At 41.9% G+C, this 23,183-nt stretch overlaps 1 protein-coding gene and 1 long non-coding RNA gene across 5 annotated transcripts in view; one reads left to right on the top strand and one right to left on the bottom strand.

Moving 5' to 3' along the window:
• Positions 1 to 3,703, bottom strand: part of LOC140742079 (interferon-related developmental regulator 1-like) — a 39,547-nt gene extending 35,844 nt beyond the window's left edge. Inside the window, exons 1-2 of one of the 4 annotated variants that reach the window (XM_073072900.1) lie at positions 3,397 to 3,703; positions 1,463 to 1,522 (exon numbers count right to left, since the gene is read on the bottom strand). In XM_073072900.1, coding sequence (XP_072929001.1) covers positions 1,463 to 1,522; positions 3,397 to 3,433 — 97 coding nt within the window. In that variant the 5' untranslated portion in view covers positions 3,434 to 3,703. Of the gene's footprint in view, positions 1 to 1,462; positions 1,523 to 2,889; positions 2,996 to 3,123; positions 3,241 to 3,396 lie in introns of those variants that run through there. The other 3 variants (XM_073072898.1, XM_073072901.1, XM_073072899.1) reach the window with 3 other exon arrangements.
• A 153-nt stretch (positions 3,704 to 3,856) lies between these two features.
• LOC140742080 (uncharacterized) lies at positions 3,857 to 7,215 on the top strand. Its single transcript, XR_012102204.1, has 3 exons — positions 3,857 to 4,005; positions 6,317 to 6,364; positions 6,735 to 7,215. It is a non-coding gene; the product is annotated as an uncharacterized lncRNA (long non-coding RNA).
• Positions 7,216 to 23,183: the final 15,968 nt, after the last annotated feature.

The raw sequence follows: 23,183 nt of genomic DNA, 5'->3' as shown, positions 1-23,183 counted from the left end.
GGGACATGTTTTTCCACACCGAGGCAGGTACAACTACGTTTAACAAATATTTAAAAAGTACATGGATGGGAAAGGAAGACAGATGTAGGCCAAACAATGGAAAATTGGATTTGTGTAAATTCTCATCTTTGTCTGCATGCACATCCTTGGCTGATGTGCCAGTTTCTGTTGGGTGGGATTTTGATATTATACCCAAACACTGGAAGATGACAAATGCCTGGGGGCTCAATTAATGGTTGGATGTCAACAACTTCAAGGAATGGAGAAAAATTCAAAATGAACCTTACACTACTTTTGCTCAGTCATGAAAAATCAATAAGGGAAAAAAAGGAGCAAAACAAGCAGTTTGCATTTGCTTAGTTCTAGTAGAGCACTGTTAAATCATTAGTTTTCTTTGTTTTCAAGATCAAAAATCAGGTACTCCTTAATTTAACATGTACTATTACAGCTCAGGCAGCCAGAGTTTCAAATTCAATTCCAATTACATCTTTAAGGGGTTTGTATGCCCTCCCCATGGAATTTGTTTTCTCTCTGGGTCCTCTAGTTTCTTCCAGAATCCAAAGATGTTCTGGTTAGTAAGTTAATTGGTCATTGTAAAATTGTCTTGTGATTAGGCTAGGGTTAAATCAGCAGTTGCTGGGCAGCATGGTTCAAAGGACCGGAAGGGCCTATTCCGCGCTTTAAAAAATTGCCTCCTTTTAATTATACCTGCCCAGCAACATTTTCAATAATTTAGATACCACATGGTAGCAGTCCGTGCTACGGTCATAGCAAAAAAATACAAACTCTGTGCAGTTAACATGTTAAGCTACCATGCTGCCCCAACATTTTCCTGTTGAGGTCACTGGAGGATCTGTGAAGTGACTTGGAAAAATGAATAATTTCATCACAGATATGCTAATATTCTACCTCCCTTGACATGATTATTCTGGGTAAAATGCAGCTGAAGATGAAGATAACTAGAAAACAATAAAGACTAATAAATAATTTGGGTTTAATTGGTTCTCCCTTCTTTAAAAAGGCATTGTCCATTACTAATGACAGCATGCTGCAGACTCAATTTTAACTTTAAAGCATGGAAATTAAAATGGCCATCTATTTAAACTACACAAGGCACATTCTGTTCTCACCCAATATGCACAAGGACCAATTTACACATTGTTTTTGGATGATGAATGTAATCGTGATATTGGCTGATTTTTAGGCTGGCAGAAAGTGAAATATGATTTTTTGACTATATCAAATATGAATTAAGGATCAAAATCTGAACATTCTGGTCTACTTGTAGATATTCAATGACCAGCAAATTTACACAATAGACCACTGAAGTTTTGTGACGTTCTACATTTTAATGTTTTCTTTGAATTCATGACAGCAGGATTACTATATTCTTCCAAACCAGTGACATAATGAAGAAGCAATAGTAGTTATGCACCAAGCATATTATAGCCAGACTATGTACCTTCCAGCTGAGCTGCTCTGGCTGAAGCCTTCAGCTGTAGTAGTTCATGTCTTAAAGAGCCTGTCAAGAAACAGAGTTGGAAAAGAGCTTTAAGTTATTTTAATTGTTTCCATGATCATTATGCTTCATTTTGGTTGTGGCAACATTGATAGTGGGGGAAAAATGAACTAATTAAACTGCCCATGAAACAATTTATGGGAATGAATTGTTATATTATTGTTCCTCATTCCTCAGCCCCTATCTAAAATTACACATCCCAGGTCAAATTTGGAGTTTCTGGAACACAATTATATCTTGACACATATTAGTCCAAGTTGCCCACGCTTTGCTCTTTCTTTCTGTAACATCACTATTTGAGATGCTCTCCTCGAAACTATTGCAATGATATTCAAGAACACAAATGATTGGCTTCCAACAGCCATCTTTGTGTGGTAAGATGTTGTCCAAATTGGGACAAAGGAGACCAAGGGTGACCTGATAGAGGCTTATAATGTTACAAGAGGCATAGAAAGATCATTAAAAAGTGTAGATGTACAAAAAAGCTGGATGAACTCAGGTCGGGCAGCATCCGTTGAAAGAAGCAGCCAATGTTTCTTGGTCCTGACGAAGGGTTTCGACCCTAAACGTTGACTGCTTCTTTCAACGGATGCTGCCCGACCTGCTGAGTTCATCCAGCTTTTTTGTATGTCTTGATTTGACCACAGCATCTGCAGTGCACTTTGTGTTCATTAAAAAGTGTGGTGCTTAGCATGATGTCATTACAGCCAGGGCATTGGAGTTCAATTCTGGCACTACCTGCAAGAAGGTTGTGCTTCTTTCCTCAAGACGCTCCAGTTTCTTCCTTCAGTCCAAAGACATAACAGTTAGTGGGTTAATTGGTCATTGTAAATTGTCCTGTGATAGGTTATTTTTAAAAATCAGTGGTTGCTGGGTAGTGAGGTTTACTGGGCCAGCAACTTGCTGTATCAACAAATAAAACACATCTTTTTCACATGGTTGGGGTATCAAGAAGGGCATCGTTTAAGGTGATAGGAAACAGTTTTAAAGGAATTTGAGAGTAGTTATTTTTGCAGTAGCTGATATCAATAACCCACTGCCAGAGGTGATGTCAGATGCAATAATTATGTTCAAGAGTTATTTTGACAGGCAGTTAAATATGTAAGGTGTCAAAGGGTACAGATCTTTTAATCTGCTCTCACAACAGGTACCCATTTAACCCCATGATATCAAGCCCCAATGATACTGAAGCACAATATCTACAATTCAGTCTTCAGCCGTTGCCACATCTGTCACTATGAAATCTCATTCGTGAACATATCAAACGAAAGAGCTAGCCTTCCTCTCGCTACTTAACCAGAAATCAATTGTAAATAAATACAACATGTGACTAATACCTAACACGCCAAATTTTAACACAGTCGTCATACCAGCGAGATACTGAACGCACGCCAAACACATAAACCAATGTACGATCAAACTTTCAGCCATTAAAATATACTTGGCAATCACACAAATCCGTCACACCACAGTACAGCAACTAGGGGAAGGATATAAACAAAAGAAAATCTGCAGATAAATATAAATGTTGGTTTCGAAAGCAGCATCAGGGCCACGAAAAAAGATAGTAAAGTGCGTACTGAACCTCGACCAATGAACCTTACTTGTGGATGATGCGAGATCTAGCCCATTCGATACAGTTTCCCTAAAACCAACTCTCGCCGACGATGGAGACTGACCCCTGACATCAGCTCTCACCTCTGTAAGGGACAAGGCCATGTCCCGGGCATACTGGAGTCTGGTCCCGTTACATACTCATCTCTCACTCCGCCAAGTACTAGACCCTGACCGTCATCCTCAGCAGCCAACCAGCAAAGCAAACTGAACTTTGTCCTCAGTTCACAGCCCGGTAAATGAACTCTGACCCCAGTTCTCACCCTTGTTTTGGCCACACCGGCCTCGTGTTTTTGGCATCGCTGCTATCGGTAGCCGGCGTTCCGAATCGGTCGGGGCGACTCTCACTCGTGGGGCCCTTTATCAGCCAACAGAAGGCAACCTGTGCGACTTGGCGTTGGATTTCACACAATTGAGATCTGCTAACAACGAATGTGTCGGTTGGTTACCAATATGTTTATTGTTACTGTTGATTTTTTGGGTATAATAACGGGAGAACCACGCGCAAACTTCCACCATCTTTCCTCCGACACCCACACTCTACCTTCCCCGCGCAGCCAGCACCGCACCGTCTGACGGGAGGTGCAGTCCGCTTGGGCAGAGCGGATGGTATATGTCGACAGCGCGGCCCCATAAAACACTGCAAATCCCGACAAGCACCGCGAGAGTTACGCGGGCGTAAACGCACAATCCTGATTGACGCCTGCAAGAGGAAGGGGCGGGTCGAGGACTTGCCGGCCGGTGCGGTACAAGAGCACGAGGTGTCTCCGCGCCAAGCCTGAGAACGCGGCACGTGATTTTCAAAGTCAGCCGCTTCCCGCCACGGGGCTGGTCACGTGACCGCCGCCGTGCGGCCGGTGAGGTCACGTCAGGTACGGGAGGTTTAACACCTCGTGTTTTTATCAGTATTCCCGGCTGAGGCGGTTGCTGTCATTTTATGCTTGGAATGGGTAGAAGTATGTACTTCTGTGCTCTGATGCGTTCTCAGTCTTGACATCTATTAGAACAGATATTTCAAACTGTAAGCCAGCATTTCTTCTTAAGATTGGGCAATATCTGTTGAGGCTGCAGAGTCAATGCATTTCATATGGGTTCCTGCACATGATGAGGTTGAAGGAAACGAGTTGGCAGATATTCTTGCCAAGCACTCATTTAACATTAAAGAAATCGATGTAATGGTGCTTTTACATAAGGGAGAGATGAAATCCACAGTTAAAAACGTTTGTTCTGTCACTATGGCAACAAAATTGGGATAAGGAATAGAAAGAATAGCATTTCTATAAAAATCAAGTTGGTGGGAGATGGGTATAAAAGGAGAGAAAAAGTTATACTTGTGTGTTTATGTAGTGGAAATACAAGATTGAATAATTCCCTGTTTAGAATGAATATGCATGATACAGGCATCTAGGGAGAGCACTTTTCAAGAAACAGTGTAGTATATATTTTTGAATGTAGTCCCTATAAGGTGCAAAGGAATATCTAATTGCTAAATTGAGACCTTTGGGACAGACACAGTTTATAACATGGAATGTTATGAGATCACTGCCATTGTAATGTATATGTGCATATTTGATTTTCTGAAAAGCTTTAGACTTTTTAATATTTAAGTTTTTTGGGGGTGGAGAGTAGTGGGTATAATTCCTGTCTTTTTGCTCCACACTTAACTCAGTGAGTAGCAATAATGTGCCTTATGGTGGTCTGCCAACCACCATTAAACTTCACAAGAAGAGGAACACCGTGCTCCAGCTGGGTAGCCTCCAACCTAATGGCCTAAAAATCTATTTCTCCAGTTTACAGTAATTTATCCCCCTCTCCCTCCCTATTTTTTTTTCCATTTCCCATTCTGGTTCCCTCTCACCCCTCTGTTGGTGTTCGGTTTGCTGACTGTGAAGTTCTAATTGCAAATGAAGACCTATTGGATTAAACTTCACTAAGGAAGGTTATAATATAACTGCCCAATCTTCCAAAACCAGATCACTTCCCTGTTTATCCTCCATGGACAGGTTAGCTGTCAATACCCACTATTCGAGTGGTGGGTCCCCCTTCCCTACCAAGGAGAAGATACTTCCAACTAACTAAGTAGTTTAAACACCACCATTCAGGGCCCCAGACAGTCCTTCCAGGTGAGGCGACACTTCACCTGTGAGTCGGCTGGTGTGGTATACTATGTCCAATGCTCCTGGTGTGGCCTTTTATATATTGGTGAGACCCGACACAGACTGGGAGACTGCTTCACTGAACACCTACGCTCGGTCTGCCAAAGAAAGCAGGATCTCCCAGTGGCCACACATTCTAATTCCACGTCCTATTCCCATTCTGATATGTCTCTCCATAGCCTCCTCTACTGTCAAGATGAAGCCACACTCAGGTTGGAGGAACAGCACCTTATATCCCGGCTGGGTAGCCTCCAACGTGATGGCATGAACATTGACTTCTCTAACTTCCGTTAATGCCCCTCCTCCCCTTCTTACCCCATCCCTGATATATTTTTTTGTTTTTTCCCCTCCTTTTTTTTTCTTTCACTCTCTCTGCCCATCACTCTGCCTCTGGTGCTCCCCTTCCCCCTTTCTTTCTCCCTAGGCCTTCCGTCCCATGATCCTTTCCCTTCTCTAGCTCTGTATCACTTTTGCCAATTACCTTTCTGGCTCTCAGCTTCACCCCACCCCCTCTGGTCTTCTCCTATCATTTCGCATTTCCCTTCCCCCTCCTACTTTCAAATCTCTTGCTATCTTTCCTTTCAATTAGTCCTGACGAAGGGTCTCGGCCCGAAACGTTTACAGTGCTTCTCCTTATAGATGCTGCCTGGCCTGCTGTGTTCCACCAGCATTTTGTGTGTGTTAGTTTAAACGCAGTTCATTTATTTTCAGTGACACACATTTAAATCCAAACAACACTCTTAAAACACATTTTAAACTTAGAGTATTTATATCTTAAAAAGCTTCCAAATTACAATTTCTAAAACACAAAGGATTTAAAAAACACAGATACAATTCCTATAAGCTAAAATGTCACACCCACAAGCCACAGTTGAACCACACTGAAGAAAGAGGAATGGATTCTAGTTCATCTCACGTTTCTGTCATTCTTCGTGATGTTCCTTAGCCATTCCTAAAAAGCCTGAACTACGCTCTAAATTTATACTGCCTTTGCCACTAGGGTGACCTCACGTGTTTTTTTTTTCAGATACCTTTTAACGCAAGTGGTCTAAAAGCTCTGGAGTCAAAGATCCAGGTACTCACAATTAATGCTGTAAAGCTGACTATGAGTCCACAAATGCTAAATGATAATATCAAACTAGTTTGCAAGCTTCCTTGAACTAACTTCTCCAGCATTGTCTGTTTTAAAACAAGTCAAATTAAGTAACTCATTGTCTTGTACTGCAACTCTTCAGCAGTTAGATCAGGTGCTGTGGGGCCAGCAAGTCCGTGGCTCTATGTGGTGCCTGTTTGCAAATTTTTAATTTCTATCTGATTACTGCTTGCCATTTCCATAAGAACTGAAGACTGGCTCCAATTTACACTTAACAGAGAATATTGGTTGGAAAATTCAAAGTTAACTTATTATGTCACCATATACAACCCTGATATTTATTTTCTTGTAGGCAATCACAGTACGTACAAGGAACACAATAGAATTAATGAATGACCACGCTCAATAGGACGGACAGTAACCAATGTGCAAAAGAAACAAAAAACTACAAGTACAAAAAGCAATAAATATCAAGAACATGAGATGAAGAGTTTTCGAAAGTGAGTCCAGTTCAGTGATGGGGTGAGAGAGCCGAGTGAAGTTATCCCCTCTGGTTCAACAGCCATTGGTTGAGGGGTAATAACTGTTACTGAACTTGGTGGTGCAAATCCTCAGGCTCCTGTACCTACTTCCTGATGGCAGCAGCGAGAAGAGATCATGGCCTGGATGATGGGGGTCCCTGTTGATGGATGTGTTTCATGCAGATGGGCTCAATGGTGGGGCGGGCTTTACTTGTAGTGGACTGTAATCCATTACTTTTCACAGGCTTTTCTGTAGAAGGGTATTGGTGTTGCTTATTCAAAAACTTAGCTTAATAAACTTTTTAACAAATTTAACTTGTTCAAAAACAACACTTTGATCTTTAGAAGCTCACGGCTGTTGTGCGCTTAGGAAGCTGAGTTTGGCCCAGAACAGTGAATATTTATTACACCCCTTCTCAACTGAATATCAGTGTCCTCTGGTTCACTTCCTCCTTCCATGGCCCATTGTCCTGTTCTATTAAATTCCTTTTCCGTCAGCATTTTAACACTTCTACCTACAACCTCCCAGCTTCTCGCTTCATCCACACCTCCCCCACTCACCTACCTTCCCTCTCATCACTAGATGAAAGCTGTAAACTTTCCTCTTCCCCCGCATAATTATTCTGGCTTCTGCCTCTTTCCTTTACAGTCCTCTGGGTGAATGGTCTCAGCCTGAGAGATCGACTGCTTATTCCACTCTACTGTCTGACTTGCTGAATTTCTCCAGCATCTTGTATGTGTTAATCAATTTATACTACTAATTTCCCTCTTATTACCCCCCACATTTTCTTCATTCGCACCCCCCCCCCCCCCCGATTCAACCAATCGTCTACGGAATAGGGGTAGTTTACAGTGGCCAATGTCTTGAGGATGTGGGTACGGGGGGGGGGGGGGGGCAACTGGAGCACCTAGAAGAAATGTATGTGGTCCCAAGAACATACTGTCTGTGTGCTATTTGTATCAGAGGTCAGGTCTGAAGCCAGGTTGTCTGAGCAGTTTTATAATGCTGCTTCATATACTATATGTAAATCATGGAAAATGTAGTCTTCAGACCCTGTAGATTCTCTGGGTTGAGACAGGGGGTTAAGCAATTGAGACTTATATTTTTAGGAGACCTAATTATCTGATTTAGGAGAAAGGGGATGTTAAAAATAGAAGTATGGTAAATATCAGAAATCCTTTATCTCTGTAATGCACCCAGTTTATATTTAAACTAATTGCAAGAGCTTTCCTCAGCTCCGAAATTTAATGTAATGAAACACTTAACAGCAGCACAGCCAGTTAAAAAAAACTGAATCATATCTGTGCTGACTTTTCATTCGTGTATTGGCTAGTTCTGTTTTGTGGTGAGGAAAGACTGTTAACACGCTCCTTTGTAACTGACCTTCAGAATCACCACAAATCAGACTTTGAAATGTAGTAAAACCTGTCTAGTTAGCTGTGGTGTGGGAATTTAAGTTTTCTTAACTATGGAATAATAATAACTTAAAAATCAATAATTTTACAATGTTTAACTGGGAAACTCCAAGGTATGAGATTGGCCAAGAATTGCAGGTTATGTTGCAACAGTCAAAATAATGTTTTTCTGTTGGCAACTTCTGAGGTTCCTATGAATATAGTGTTATAAAAATCAATTTGTTTTTAGTTTTCATGTGGAGAATCTACTTTTTAGTTTTCTTAGCCTTAACATAAACTTTGACACGCACAGAAATTTTGTCTTAAAAGTGTGGCAAAATAACAAATATCTAATCATAAGGCAACTTATTTTAATAGTGAGACCACACTATACACTTCAAGGACCCACATTAACCACAGTAAGAAATTCTGAATTTTCAACTAAAAATAGTGCATGTAACGGTGTTTGAGAAATGTTGTGCTCGGAGACTTGCAATAACAAATCATTGAAAATCATCATGTATCGAACCCTTGAACACTACCTTACTTTTTAATATACATTTCTGTTTTTGCATGATTTTTATCTATTCAAAATATGAACAGTGTACAGTAATTGATTCACTTATTATTTTTTCTTCTGTATTATGTATTGCTTTGAACTGCTGCTGCTAAGTTAACAAATTTCACAACACATGCCAGTGATTCTGAAAGTGCAGCAAACAACGAAGTGGGCAAATGGTATATTAGCCTTCAATTGTTGCTAATGCATGATTGCATTGCTAGAGCTAGTTCAAACTGAATCATCTGTTGAACTTGCCTGCTGCTGCAGTCCAGTTGAGAAGATGCTGGAGGCAGTTTAGAGTAGCATCCATGCGAGACTGGGAGCTGGCTTCCCCTGTCAGTGCTGCCCTCCAGTGTTTGACTGGTGGAATGAATGACAGGCTGGATTGCCAAGAGCTGTACTGTACCATCAATTTGCACGTTGATCAGGGACTTGGACTATACATGTGTTTTCTTGTGTAATTATGTGTGTGTTTCTCTCGCTCTTGCTCTGTCTCTCTATTTTGAATGTTTGTTATGTAGCTTGGCCTCAATGGAATGCTATCTTGTTCAACTGTATCCATGTATGGTTTGAATAATAATTAAGCTTGATTTGATCAAGTTCATTGATGGCAAAACAATGGTTGGTTTCATCAACAACAAGACTTGAGGAGGATGCAGGCTGACCACTCCTCAGTGCTCGTATACATGGCTCCTCCATGGAGAGAAATGCACAAAGTTTCCAGGAGTGCACATAATGAATGATCTCACCTGGTCCCTCAACATTACCTCTGGTAAAGAAAGCCCAGCAGTGCTTCCACTTCCTGAGGAGACTACAACAAGTGAAACCACCCCCCCCCCCCCCCCCCCACCATACTAACCAATTTTTCCGGGGGTACCATCAGGAGTGTCCTGACTAGCTGCATCACTATCTGGTACAGGAATTACAAGGCATCTGACTGCAAGAGCCTGTAGAGGACCGTGAGGGCTGAGAGAATCATCAGGGTCTCTCTTCCACCCATTGGAAATATTTATCAGTGCACTGTGTATGCAGAGCCTTTAGCATTTGTCTGATCCGTCCAACGATCTATTTGCCCCCTTACCAATAAGACAAGAACTGTTAGGTGGGAAATATCTTTCTCCCGCAAGCAGTAAGACTATGGAGCACCCTGTCACCAGATATGAATCTCATCATACAGTCTTATGTATGAAGAGCCAGTAGCATTACACTGTTTACTTTTTAACTTGTATCATAAATGCACTTTATTATTTGTTAATTTATTTGAGGTAATAATAATTTATGTGTTATGTGTGTGAGTTATATGTACTGTGTTGTGCACCTTGGTTGGGAGGAATGTAGTTTCATTTGATGGTATACATAGGTATAGCTGAAGGACAATAAACTGGACTTGAACTTGATAACAAGGGATTTGAATACAGGAGGAAGGAAGGCTAATTACTGTTGAGTAGAGCTTTGGTGAGACCAGATATTGAGTCTAGGGTTCAGGTTTGATCTTGAAAGTATGTGCTTACTATGGATATAATACAATGAAGGTTCACTAGAAGAGTTCCAGGTCTGGTTGTTCATTATGTGAAGACAGAATGACTAGATGGTGACAGTCGCCTCTGGATTTTGGAAGAAAGCGATCGCATCAAAGCATACAGAAACTTTAAAGAGCTTGATGGGCCAGATGCAGGGTGGGTGTTTCCTCTGGTTTTAGAATCCAGGGCAAAGAGATCCAGTTTCAGAAAAAGGGGGTAAGTTATTTAAAACTGAGATGAGGAGGTTTTTTTCACTTAGAGATTGTTAAACTTTGGGATTCTGTAACTTGGAGAGTTGTGAATGCTCAGTCATCATTTTCATTTCAAACAGAGAAAGTTAGATCTCTGGGATCAATGAATGAAGGTTGGTGCTGAAAATGGCAGTATCTTAATGAAAGGTAAAGCTGGCTTGAGGGGGCAGATGGCCTTCTCCAGATCCTTAGTTAGGAGGCTAATTGGTCATTCTAAATTGTCCCCTGATTAGGCCAGGGTTAAACTGAATGCTGCTTGGTGGCATGCCTCAAAGGACTGTATCTCTAAAATAAATTCCATTTATTATGTCATATATGTTACTCCAAATATTGATGCCTTTGTTCTTGAAGATGCACATGGCTCCGCTTCCTATCAATTTTATCTTTAGAAATTTATATCACCAGCAAATTATTTCATTTCTCGATTTAGAATTCAGATTCTTTTATTTATTGACCACATGTACATTGAAACATACAGTGAAATGTGTTGTTTGCATTAACAATCAACAGAACCTAAGGATGTGCACGGGGTGACCTGCAAGTGTTATCATACGTATTCCAGCACCAATATATTATGCCCACAATGCTCGGCAGAATATTTATCAAGTACTCAAACATTATCCATTACAAATTCCAACACATTACGTACAAATGTTCTTGTATTGCCTTCAAACTAAGTACTAAAAACAGGACCATCTCCCAAGTTCCCTTTAATTATTGCTGATCATACACTATTAATGCAATACCAAATTTGTAATGCATAAATGTTTATTAATAATTAATTATAAGCTTTTTTGGCATTTGGATTTTCCCTTCTTAAGATATATTTTTCCTCATTCTCTTTCCTGCTTTTCATTTCAAGCAGAGAAAATTAGATCTCTGGACATTAATAGAATCAAGGAATGAAAGTTGGGCCTGGAAAATGATATTATCTTAATGAATGAAGAAGCAGACTTGAGAGGTCAGATGGCCTTCCTTTGTTCTTGTGTTCATATTGATGTCTCTATCTTGACTGTGTAAGGACCACAGGTCCCTACAAAGGATTATGAGGACTGTTGAGAGAAGCATCAGGGTCTCTCTTCCACCCATCAGAGACTTAGGGCCCTTAGCATTGTCAGTGATCCCTCTCATCCATCCAACAATCTTTTTGATCCCCCTACCATTAGGCAAGATTAGGACAGGAAGTGTTAAGATGGGAAACAGCTTCTTCCCCAGGCCATAAGACTATTGAACTCGTAGCCAGCACCCAGGTCTCATCATGCATAAAGTGCCAGTATTGTTATATTGTTTACTTTTTCACTTGTGTCATAAGTGCACCTTATTATTTGTGGTAATATTGCTTTATGTTTAATGTATGTGTGTTAATGGGCTGTGTTGTGTACCTTAGTCCAGAGGAATGTTGTTTTGTTTAGCCATATAGATGTGTACAGTTGACTGACATAACTGAACTTGAGCCTGAGAGAACAAACACCTGACACGGACCTTTCTTGTCACTGATCATGAGCAGCAATGATGAGACAAGGAACTTGGAGAGTGGGAGGAATCAAAGCTACTCAACTATATTCTACTTTCTTATATTGCGTTATATTAATGCATCAAACACTTTGGAAATTGTATAAGCATAGTTGCAGCAGAATGTAGTGTTACGAAGGATGAACAACTCTGATGGGCAGAAGGGTGCAGAGTTGCCCATGTCCCCTCCCCTGGGAGAATCGCAAACAGGTACTATTTCGATGCTGCTAACAAGAGAGTAAGAGAGACAAAAGAGAACATGCAAGGACATCTGTTACTGATAACAGCCTGAGAGAGAGTTATGTTTATCCACCATGTTAAGACTCCCGAAAGACTTATGGCTGCGGAGAGGGCTGTTTACGTGGTACCATCCTGCTCATTAAAATTCCTCAGTGGACAGCCGGAGTGGACTGGTTTGATGGGTTAAGTCATTCAAACCTGATTGACACCGGAGACCCGTGAGTGGGGATAAAAGTGAGGTCTGGGGAGACACCCCTCAGACACACCAGGAGACACACTAGTGAGCATCAGAAACCCACGAGAAAGTGTGGGGCATTGGGGACCGAACGGATTGGTCAATTTTAATTCACAGTGTTTATAGCGAGGCCGGTGTATGTCCACCCTTGCCCGGGTGACGAGTCCACCACGGAAGAACAGTCTAGCTAAAGGACAGAGGGGTCAGACTTGAATGGCCACAACAACACATCGACAGATTAAGATCATAAAGGAGGTTGGCAAGACAATAGCTGTCACTGTTTGATCGTCCTTTCTCTCTCTCTCTCTCTCTCTCTCTCGCTCTCTCTCTCCCCGACAATTACAACACATCGACCAACAACTACCTCAGCCTGCATGAACTGAACTGAACTTTATATTTCCATGTGACAATTCATTATCCCCTAGACAACGATAGAGCTTGTTTATTATTGGTTATTATTATACCCGCAATTTTAGGTTTAGTATTGTTACGAATGTGCCACAACTCTGAGGGGCCGAAGGGTACAAAGTAGCCCCCTCCTTTTCGAGAATCGCAAGATCGCTATTAATTCGGGTCTGGGACCCAGGAAATGAGAGAGAGACGTCCAGAATACACAGGTTTTGGAATGTGTCCTGGCCCCAGAAAGGTGGAACCATTGATAATGGCCATTGTCTCTTGGAGACGGAATTGTGTATTGAGTACTGTACTATTCATTGAAGCCCTCAGGGAATGACCAGAGTGGGCTGGTTGAGGGATTGCATCATCCCAACCTGATTGACATCTGAGACCCCGTAAGTAAGGATAAAAGAGGGTCTGGGGAACAAACCCTTTAGACGCACCAGGAGAAATGTATGAGACCGGTGGGGGCTTGTGTGTGTCCATCCTTGCCCGGATGACGTCTTCCACGGAACGGCCTCACTAAAGGACGAATACGGATCAAGATCGGATAAAGGAAAGCTGGCAAGTTTCTAAAAATCTGTCTCTCTCTCCAACCAAAAAGCTGCAGCCTGAATGAACTGAGTGACTTTTATATTTCCATCGGACAATACATTATCCCCTAGACAACGATAGAGCTATTTCTTATTGATTATTATTATACCCGCACTTTTAGATCTAGTATTGATGACGTATAGTATCTGTATGTTTGCATTGATATTATTTTTGTGTATTTTTACCAATAAATACTGTTAAAAATAGTACCATCAGACTTCAACGGACCTCTCTATCTTTGCTGGTAAGTGACCCAGATACGGGGTTCGTAACAACTTGGGGATCTCGTCTCGAGATTTGATACCAAATTGGAGGGCCAGTGAATCAGGCTTGTAAGTCCAAACTTGGATCTGGTTGCGCGGGTAGCCAGACGGGAAACCAGCAAAGATGGACGTGGGTGAATTTATAGAAAACCCGACTCTGGAGGTGCTAGAGGCGGCCACAAAGTCGGAATTGATAAATATTGTGAAAGGACTAAACCTCGCAGAGGTGAGGTTGTCAATGAAAAAACGGGTGGTGCGGAGGGCCATAACTCAGTATTATATTGTGAAGAATGTGTTTTCAGCTGAGGTATTGGAAAATATCCCTGAAAAGGTACCAGCTAGTGGGACGGCTCAGTTAGAGTTGGAGAAATTAAGGTTGGAACATGAAATTAAATTAAAGCAGCTGGAAGCAGCCGAAAAGGAAAAAGAAAGAGCTGAGAAAGAAAAAGACAGGGCTGAAAAGGAAAGAGAGCAGGACAGAGCTGAGAAACAAAGGGAGCATGAGCTCCAGCTAAAGGAGTTAGAGGTGAAAAGGGAGCAGGAAAGAGCTGAGAAACAAAGGGAGTATGAAATTCAGTTAAAACAGCTGGAAGCAGCTGAAAAGGAGAGGGAGGCGGAGAAACAGAGGCAACATGACTTGGATATGGAGAAGTTAAGGCAAGAGCGAAGAGCTCAAGGGTCAGACTGAGAGGAGCGGTTTAATGTTAGTCGGGAGTTGAGGGTAGTACCTCCGTTCGAGGAGACGGATGTTGATAATTATTTCTTGCTTTTTGAAAAGGTGGCAGTGAATCAGAAGTGGCCCAAAGAGCAGTGGGTGGCGTTGTTACAAAGTGTGTTAAAAGGGAAGGCACAACGGGCATATGCGGCGTTGTCCATGGAGGAGGAAGAGTTTGAGAATTATGACAAAGTAAAGGAGGCCATTCTTCGGACCTACGAATTGGTACCTGAAGCATAAAGACAAAAGTTCAGAAATTTTAAAAAAGGGTGGAATCAGACATATACCGAGTTTGCCTATGAGAAGGGTGTGCTCTTGGATCGCTGGTGTGCAGCAGAAATAGTGGAAGAGGATTTCTGGTGTCTCAGGGAGTTAATTCTGATTGAGGAATTTAAAGGTTGTGTTTCGGATGATATCCGGATGTATTTGAATGAGAAGCCGAATAAGTCTATCTCCAAATTTGCTAGGTTCGCAGATGAATATGCCCTAACCCACAAGACAAAGTTTTCCTCGAATAAAAGTTACCAGAGAGACCGTGGGAATGGTAGAGAAAGCCCGACGGCTGAGGCAGAGGTCCCGCCGGGAGCTAGTGGTAAGATTGAGGAGGAGAGGCAAGATGGCAGGAGAGTTCCTGGCTTGACCTGTTTTAATTGTGGAAAGGGGGGACATATTGCATCTAGGTGCCTTGCTCCGAGGAAGGAGACAGGAAAATGGAAAGCAGCAGTCCCTATAGGATGTGCTGTGGTAATCAGTAAATCGACGAGAGAGCCCCAGGTAGACAGAGTACGAGAAGGGTCTGAGAAATGTATTTCAAAAGGAACCGTGTCTGTGAGAGAGGGAGACACACCAGTTCCAGTGCGGATCTGGAGAGACACGGGAGCTGAACTGTCATTGATTAGCAGTAAGGTACTGGATTTTGGTTGCAAGACGGGAATGGTAGCTTTGAAAGGAATAGGAAAAGGGACAGAAACGGTGCCCTTGCATAGGATCATTATAAATTGTGATCTGGTATCTGGACCAGTTGAAATAGGGGTGCGATCAGAATTCCCGAGGACTGACGTGGACGTCCTTCTGGGTAATGATTTAGCCGGTGGTAAGGTTTGGTCAGCAATGAAGCTGACGAGCCAGCCTGTGAGTGTTGAGGTCCCGCTCCTAGATTCCAAGATCTATCCCGCATGCGCGATCACTCACAGCATGTCGAGAAAGGCAGCTGAGAACGAGACCAGTTTAAATCAGGCCGGTATCGATTTGGCCGAGACGTTTTTACCGACCCTGTACCACGAGGGTTTAGAGGGTGGAAAAATGGAGAATAGAAAAGTGAAAGAGAGTAAGGGAGAGGAGGTAGACCTGCCCTTAGCTAGGAGAAAATTTATAGAGGCACGAAGTAAAGATGAGAAACAGATAAGGCTGTTAAAAGGTCCAGAGTTGGACATGGATGATCTGTCTGCTTTGGCAGAGCTGTTTGAAGATGTTGAAAATTCTAAAGGTGTTCCAGATAATGAAATGAGGGCAGTCCTAGATGAAAAGGATGCCATTACCTTGAAGAAGTCTGCTGGGTTGGCAGATGAGGTTGTTTCAGCCCGCGGGGTTGAGTTTACTCTGGAAGGGAGTTGCCCAGAGAGTAGCTGGGAGGATCAGGGGAATTTAGAATTTGAAAAGGGTACGGGTATTGAAAGCCTGGAAGAGGCAAATGTCCCGTTTCAGTGTGTCCAAGATGTGGATGCACGTGGTACTGAACCTAGTAATGGAGCTCAGAAAAAGTCTGAGGTATTTGATTCAGTTGAAAAGGAATGCAGTCCTTGTGGGTCAGATGGACTTGGTTCAGTGGAGAAAAGGTTAACCTTGGTAATAGTGGGAAGTGAGAATTCCCAGGTGTTTGTGCTCGAAGGTGTGTTAAAAGTTAGTGAGGAGATAAAAGGTGATGAGGTGAATATTATTATTGAAGGAAAAGGGAAAAGTGTAGTTCCTAAATTGAATGAAGAAAATTTAAAGTCTGGATTGATGTCAGAAGCAGCAACCAGGCTACAGAGACGATGGCTTGGTAACGCGGTGCCTGCAAATCAATTACAGGTTGAGTTGGAATGTAAAGGTGCCCCACACGCTATTGTTATTCAAGAGTGTGGTGTGAAAAAGCAGAATTCGAAATGCTGTTTGAACAAAGGGGGATCGCTTTCAGATCTTAAATTGAGAACTAATAGCCTGAAGGGTCCTGAAGAGAAAACTAGCAACTTGCTTAAACTTAAAGAATTGTGTGGAAATTCGGAAAATGGTCTAAGTTTGGAACACATTGTTGATAAATAACTCCTATGAAAGGAGTGGGCGAAAGCCTATTCCACACTGGTGCACAAGCTCACCACGTGGGAGTTACCTGGAAAAGGGGCGAGGGTTGATGGGATGCCATTTTTAATAGCAGGATCCGGTTTTATGGGATTTCGACAAAGCATGTGAATAATAAAGACAACCCCCATGGAAGACTGACTGTTAAGTTTGAAATTAACATAAAGATTAGTATTTGCATGAACTTTTGTAGTATACACGTAAGCTAAGATCACAACTCTTTAGTTTTTGTTTGCTGAAGGAAAGAAATAAAAATAGGTGGTTATTGGAGTCTGATGCTACAAGACTTTAGTCAGGTACAAGATGTTAAGATATTAAAGGAAGTGACAATGTAATCATTAACTGTTTAGATGCTGCATTGAATGTATAACTGTATTACTCTGTAGTGAAAAAAAAACTTTTGTATTGTGTTAGATTCAAAAATCCTGTAAGACTCTGTATTACTTCATTTTTACCGATGGGAAAAATGCTTTGAAGAAAGGGGGTGTTACGAATGTGCCACAACTCTGAGGGGCCGAAGGGTACAAAGTAGCCCCCTCCTTTTCGAGAATCACAAGATCGCTATTAATTCGGGTCTGGGACCCAGGAAATGAGAGAGAGACGTCCAGAATACACAGGTTTTGGAATGTGTGTCCTGGCCCCAGAAAGGTGGAACCATTGATAACGGCCATTGTCTCTTGGAGACGGAATTGTGTATTGAGTACTGTACTATTCATTGAAGCCCTCAGGGAATGACCAGAGTGGGCTGGTTGAGGGATTGCATCATCCCAACCTGATTGACATCTGAGACCCCGTAAGTAAGGATAAAAGAGGGTCTGGGGAACAAACCCTTTAGACGCACCAGGAGAAACGTATGAGACCGGTGGGGGCTTGTGTGTGTCCATCCTTGCCCAGATGATGTCTTCCACGGAACGGCCTCACTAAAGGACGAATACGGATCAAGATCGGATAAAGGAAAGCTGGCAAGTTTCTAAAAATCTGTCTCTCTCTCCAACCAAAAAGCTGCAGCCTGAATGAACTGAGTGACTTTTATATTTCCATCGGACAATACATTATCCCCTAGACAACGATAGAGCTATTTCTTATTGATTATTATTATACCCGCACTTTTAGATCTAGTATTGATGATGTATTGTATCTGTATGTTTGCATTGATATTATTTTTGTGTATTTTTACCAATAAATACTGTTAAAAATAGTACCATCAGACTTCAACGGACCTCTCTATCTTTGCTGGTAAGTGACCCAGTTATGGGGTTCGTAACAGTATTGCTAACGTATATTATCTGTATATTTGCATTGATATTGATTTGTATATTTTTACTAATAAACACTGTTGAAAATAGTACCACCAGACTCCAACGGATACTTCTGTCTTTGCTGGTAAGACATCCAGTTACGGGGTATGTAACAAATTGGGGCCTCGTCTCAAGATTTGATACCAAATTGGGGGGCCAGTGAATCAGGCTATACGTCCAGACTTTGGTCTGGTTGCGTGGGTAACCAGTCGGGAAACCAGCAAAGATGGATATAGACAAATTTTTAGCAAATCCGACTTTGAAGGCGCTAGAGGATGCCAAAAAGACAGACTTGGTGAATATTGCGAAAGGTTTAAATATCACAGAGGTGAAGTCATCAATGAAAAAGTGGGAGATCCAGAGGGCCATAGTTCAGTATTATATGGACAGGGATGTGTTTTCGGCTGGGGTATTGGATCTGTTCCCGGAAAAGAAACCAGTTGTTGGGATGGTTCAGTTAGAGTTGGAAAGGTTAAGGTTGGATGCGGAACAGAAGAAAAGGGAGTATGAGCTCCAGCTAAAGGCGTTAGAGGTGAAAAGGGAGAAGGAAAGAGCTGAGCTAGAGGAAAAAAGGGTGAAGGAACAGGCTGATGGGAGGAAAAGGAGAAACAGAGGCAGCATGAGCTGGACATGGAGAAGTTAAAGCAACAGGGAAGAGTCCAAGGGGCAGACCGAGAGGAGAAGTTTAATGTTAGTAGGGAGTTTAAGTTAGTACCTCCGTTGGAGGAGACAGATGTTGACAGTTACTTCTTGCATTTTGAAAAGGTGGCAGTGAATCAGAAGTGGCCCAGAGATCAGTGGGTGGCGTTGTTACAAAGTGCATTAAGAGGGAAGGCTCAACTGGCATATGTGGCATTGTCCATGGTCGTGTCTGCGGATTATGAGGAAATAAAAGAGGCTATCCTTCAGGCCTACAAGTTGGTACCTGAGGCATATAGACAGAAGTTCAGAGATTTAAAGAAAGTGTGGAATCAGATGTATGTAGAGTTTGCCTATGAAAAGGGTGTGCTCTTGGATCGCTGGTGTGCTGCAGAAAAGGTGGAGGAGGATTTCCATCGTTTCAGAGAGTTAATTCTGATTGAGGAATTTAAAGGTTGTGTTTCGGATAATATCTGGATGTATCTGAACGAGAAGCCCAATAAGTCTATATCAGAATTTGCCAGGTTCGCAGATGAATATGCCCTAACCCACAAGACAAAGTTTTCCTCGAATAAGAGTTACCAGAAAGGCAGTAAGGACGGTAAAGAAAGTCCACCAGCTAAGGTAGAGAATAAGCCAGGAGCTAGTGGTAAAGGTAAGGAGGAAGACAAGCAGGCTGGCAGGAAGGTTCCTGGCTTGACCTGTTATAATTGTAGAAAGGTTGGTCATATTGCATCTAAGTGCTTTGCTCTGAAGAAGGAGACAGGTAAAGGGAAAGCAGCAGTCCCTACCGGGTGTATTGAGTCGATCAGCAAATCGACGAGAAAGGCCAAGGTAGATAAAATACGAGAGGGGCGTGAGAAATTTATTTCAGAAGGGACAGTGTCTGAAAGAGGGAGAAACCCCAGTTCCAGTGAGAATCTGGAGAGATACTGGGGCTGATCAGTCATTAATCCTAAGTAAGCTGCTAGATTTTGGTCCTGAGACTGGAGAGGTAGTTTTAAGAGGTATAGGAAAAGGGACAGAAGCTGTACCTTTGCATGGGATCATTATAAATTGTGACCTGGTATCTGGACCAGTTGAAATAGGGGTGCGGTCAGAATTACCGAGAGACGGCGTGGACGTCCTTCTTGGTAATGATTTAGCAGGTGGTGAGGTGGGGTCAGCAGTGAAACTGACAAGCAAGCCTGTGAGTGCTGAGGACCCGCCCCTGGATTCTAAGATCTATCCCACATGTGTAGTCACTCGCAGCATGTCGAGAAAGGCAGCTGAAAAAGAGGACAGTTTAAATGAGTCCAGTGTTGATTTGGCTGAGACATTTTTACCGACCCTGTACCAAGAGGGGTTAGGGGATGGTAAAACAGAGAATAGGGAGGTGAAAGAGAGTAAAGTAGAGGAGGTAGACCTACCCTTAGCCAAGAGGGAATATATAGAGGCACAGAGTAAAGATGAGAAGCAGATAAGGCAGTTAGAAGGTCCAGGGTTGGACATGGATGATCTGTCTGGTTTGACAGAGCGGTTTGAAGAAGTTGAAAATTTTAAATGTGTTCCTGATAATGATATAGGGGCAGTCCTAGATGAAAAGAATGCCATTACCTTGGGTCTGCTGGGTTAGCAGATGAAGTTGTTTTAACCCGCAGGGTTGAGTTTACTCCGGATGTAAGTTGCCCAGAGAGTAACTGGGAGGATCAGGGGAACTTAGAATTTGAAAAAGGGACTGGTATGGAAAGCCTGGAAGAGGTAGATGTCCCGTTTGAGTGTGTTCAAGATGTGGATGCACAGGGTACTGAACCTAGTATTGAATCTCAGGAAAAGTCTGAGGTATCTGATTTAGTTGAAAAGGAATGCAGTCCTTTTGGGTCAGATGGACTTGGTTCAGTGAAGAAATGTTTAACCTTGGTACCAGTGGAGAGTGAGAATTCTCAGTTGTTTGTATTAGAAGGTGTGTTAAAAGTTAGTGAGGAGATGAAAGGTGGTGATGTGAATATTATTGAAGGAGAAGGGAAAAGTGTTGTTCCTAAATTGAAAAAAGAAAATTTAAACTCTGAATTGGTTTTAGAAGCAGTAACCAGGTTGAAGGAACAATGACTTGTTAACAAGGTGCCTGTGAATCAATTACAGTTTGTTTTGGAATTTAAAGGTAAACAACTCGCTGATGTTATTCAAAGATGTGGTTTGGAGGGACAGAATCAGAAATGTTGTTTTGACAAAGAGGGATCACTTGCAGATATTAAACTGAAAACTAATAGAATGAAGGGTCCTGGAGATAAAATTAATGACTTGCTTAAAAATAAAGAATTGTGTGGAAGTTCAGAAAATGGGCTAAGTTTGGAAAACATTGGTGATAAGATAACTCCTATGAAAGGAGTATGTGAAGGCCTATTCCACACTGGTGAGCAAGCTAACCACGTGAGAGTTAAATGGAAAAGGGACAAAGGTTGACAAAAATGTCACTTTGAATAACAGGATTTGGTTTTGAGGGATTTCGACAAAGCATGTGAAAGAAACCATCATGGAAGATCGACTGTTAAGTTTAAAAGTAAAATAAAGATTAGTATTTGCATAAACTTTTGTAATGTACCACAGTATAATCACACATGTATTGGTTCACATTTTGTAATATACCTTTAAGCTAAGATCATAACCCTTTTGTTTTTTTTTGCTGACGAAAAGAAAAGAAAAAACAGGAGATTATTAAATTGGAGTCTGATGCTACAGGAATTTATTAAGTTACAAGATATTAAAATACACCATATTAAAGGAAGTGACAATGTAATCACTGACTGTTTATCTAGATGCTAAGTGAAGGTATATCTGTATTGCTTTATAGTTAAAAACACTTATGGTTTTTTTTGCTAAACTCTGTAATCCTGTAAAATGCTGTACTAGTTAATTTTCCCCTTTGGTGAAAATTCCTAGAAGGATGGGGGTGTTACGAAGGATGAACAACTCTGATGGGCAGAAGGGTGCAGAGTTGCCCATGTCCCCTCCCCTGGGAGAATCGCAAACAGGTACTATTTCGATGCTGCTAACAAGAGAGTAAGAGAGACAAAAGAGAACATGCAAGAACATCTGTTACTGATAACAGCTTGAGAGAGAGTTATGTTTATCCACCATGTTATGACTCCCGAAAGACTTATGGCTGCGGAGAGGGCTGTTTATGTGGTACCATCCTGCTCACTAAAATTCCTCAGTGGACAGCCAGAGTGGGCTGGTTTGATGGGTTAAGTCATTCAAACCTGATTTACACCTGAGACCCCGTGAGTAGGGATAAAAGTGAGGTTTGGGGAGACACCCCTCAGACACACCAGGAGACACACTAGTGAGCATCAGAAACCCACGAGAAAGTGTGGGGCATCGGGGACCGAACGGATTGGTCAATTTTAACTCACAGTGTTTATAGCGAGGCCGGTGGGGGCTTGTGTGTGTGTCCACCCTTGCCTGGGTGACGAGTCCACCACGGAAGAATGGTCTAGCTAAAGGACAGAGGGGTCAGACTTGAATGGCCACAACAACACATCGACGGATTAAGATCGTAAAGGAAGGTTGGCAAGACAATAGCTGTCACTGTTTGATCGTCCTTTCTCTCTCTCTCTCTCCCCAACAATTACAACATATCAACCAACAACTACCTCAGCCTGCATGAACTGAACTGAACTTTATATTTCCATGTGACAATTCATTATCCCCTAGACAATGGTAGAGCTTGTTTATTATTGGTTATTATTATACCCACACTTTTAGGTTTAGTAATGCTAACGTGTATTATCTATATTGATCTGCATTGATATTGATTTGTATATTTTTACTAATAAACACTGTTGAAAATAGTACCACCAGACTCCAACGGATACTTCTGTCTTTGCTGGTAAGACACCCAGTGATGGGGTACGTAACAGTAGTAACTGTTGAACAATGATGCTGTAAGGTACTAAAGGTTGCAGAATACGGATTGCATACAGATGTGTCTTGTAGATTTGTTGAGTATTGTGTGCAACCAAAAAGTAAATGAATGAATACATTTAATATTGTTACGTACTCGTGACACGTGACAGTGGTACCCTTGTCACGTGACTGGGGTTGAAGCTATACTGGACTTGAGGTAATGGTCTTGTGATGGTGGAGTGACGTCATTTTCCCGCCAGTAGAGGTCATGTGACAGGTTTTTTTTACAGGGTATAAAAGGAAGACCCCACCCTGTGGGGAGGGGCAGTTCGTGGCTAGATTTGCCATGTTGACTTCATGCCACTGTGTGATTTAATGTGATGACGCAGTTTAGTTGAAAAATGAAGTTGTATCTAATGCCTAAAGTTTAAAAGGTCA

This window comes from Hemitrygon akajei, chromosome 19 (genome assembly GCF_048418815.1).
Source record: "Hemitrygon akajei chromosome 19, sHemAka1.3, whole genome shotgun sequence".
Lineage (NCBI taxonomy): Eukaryota > Metazoa > Chordata > Chondrichthyes > Myliobatiformes > Dasyatidae > Hemitrygon > Hemitrygon akajei.
Note: the sequence above shows the minus strand (reverse complement) of the source record. Positions and strands in the feature narration are given on the sequence as shown.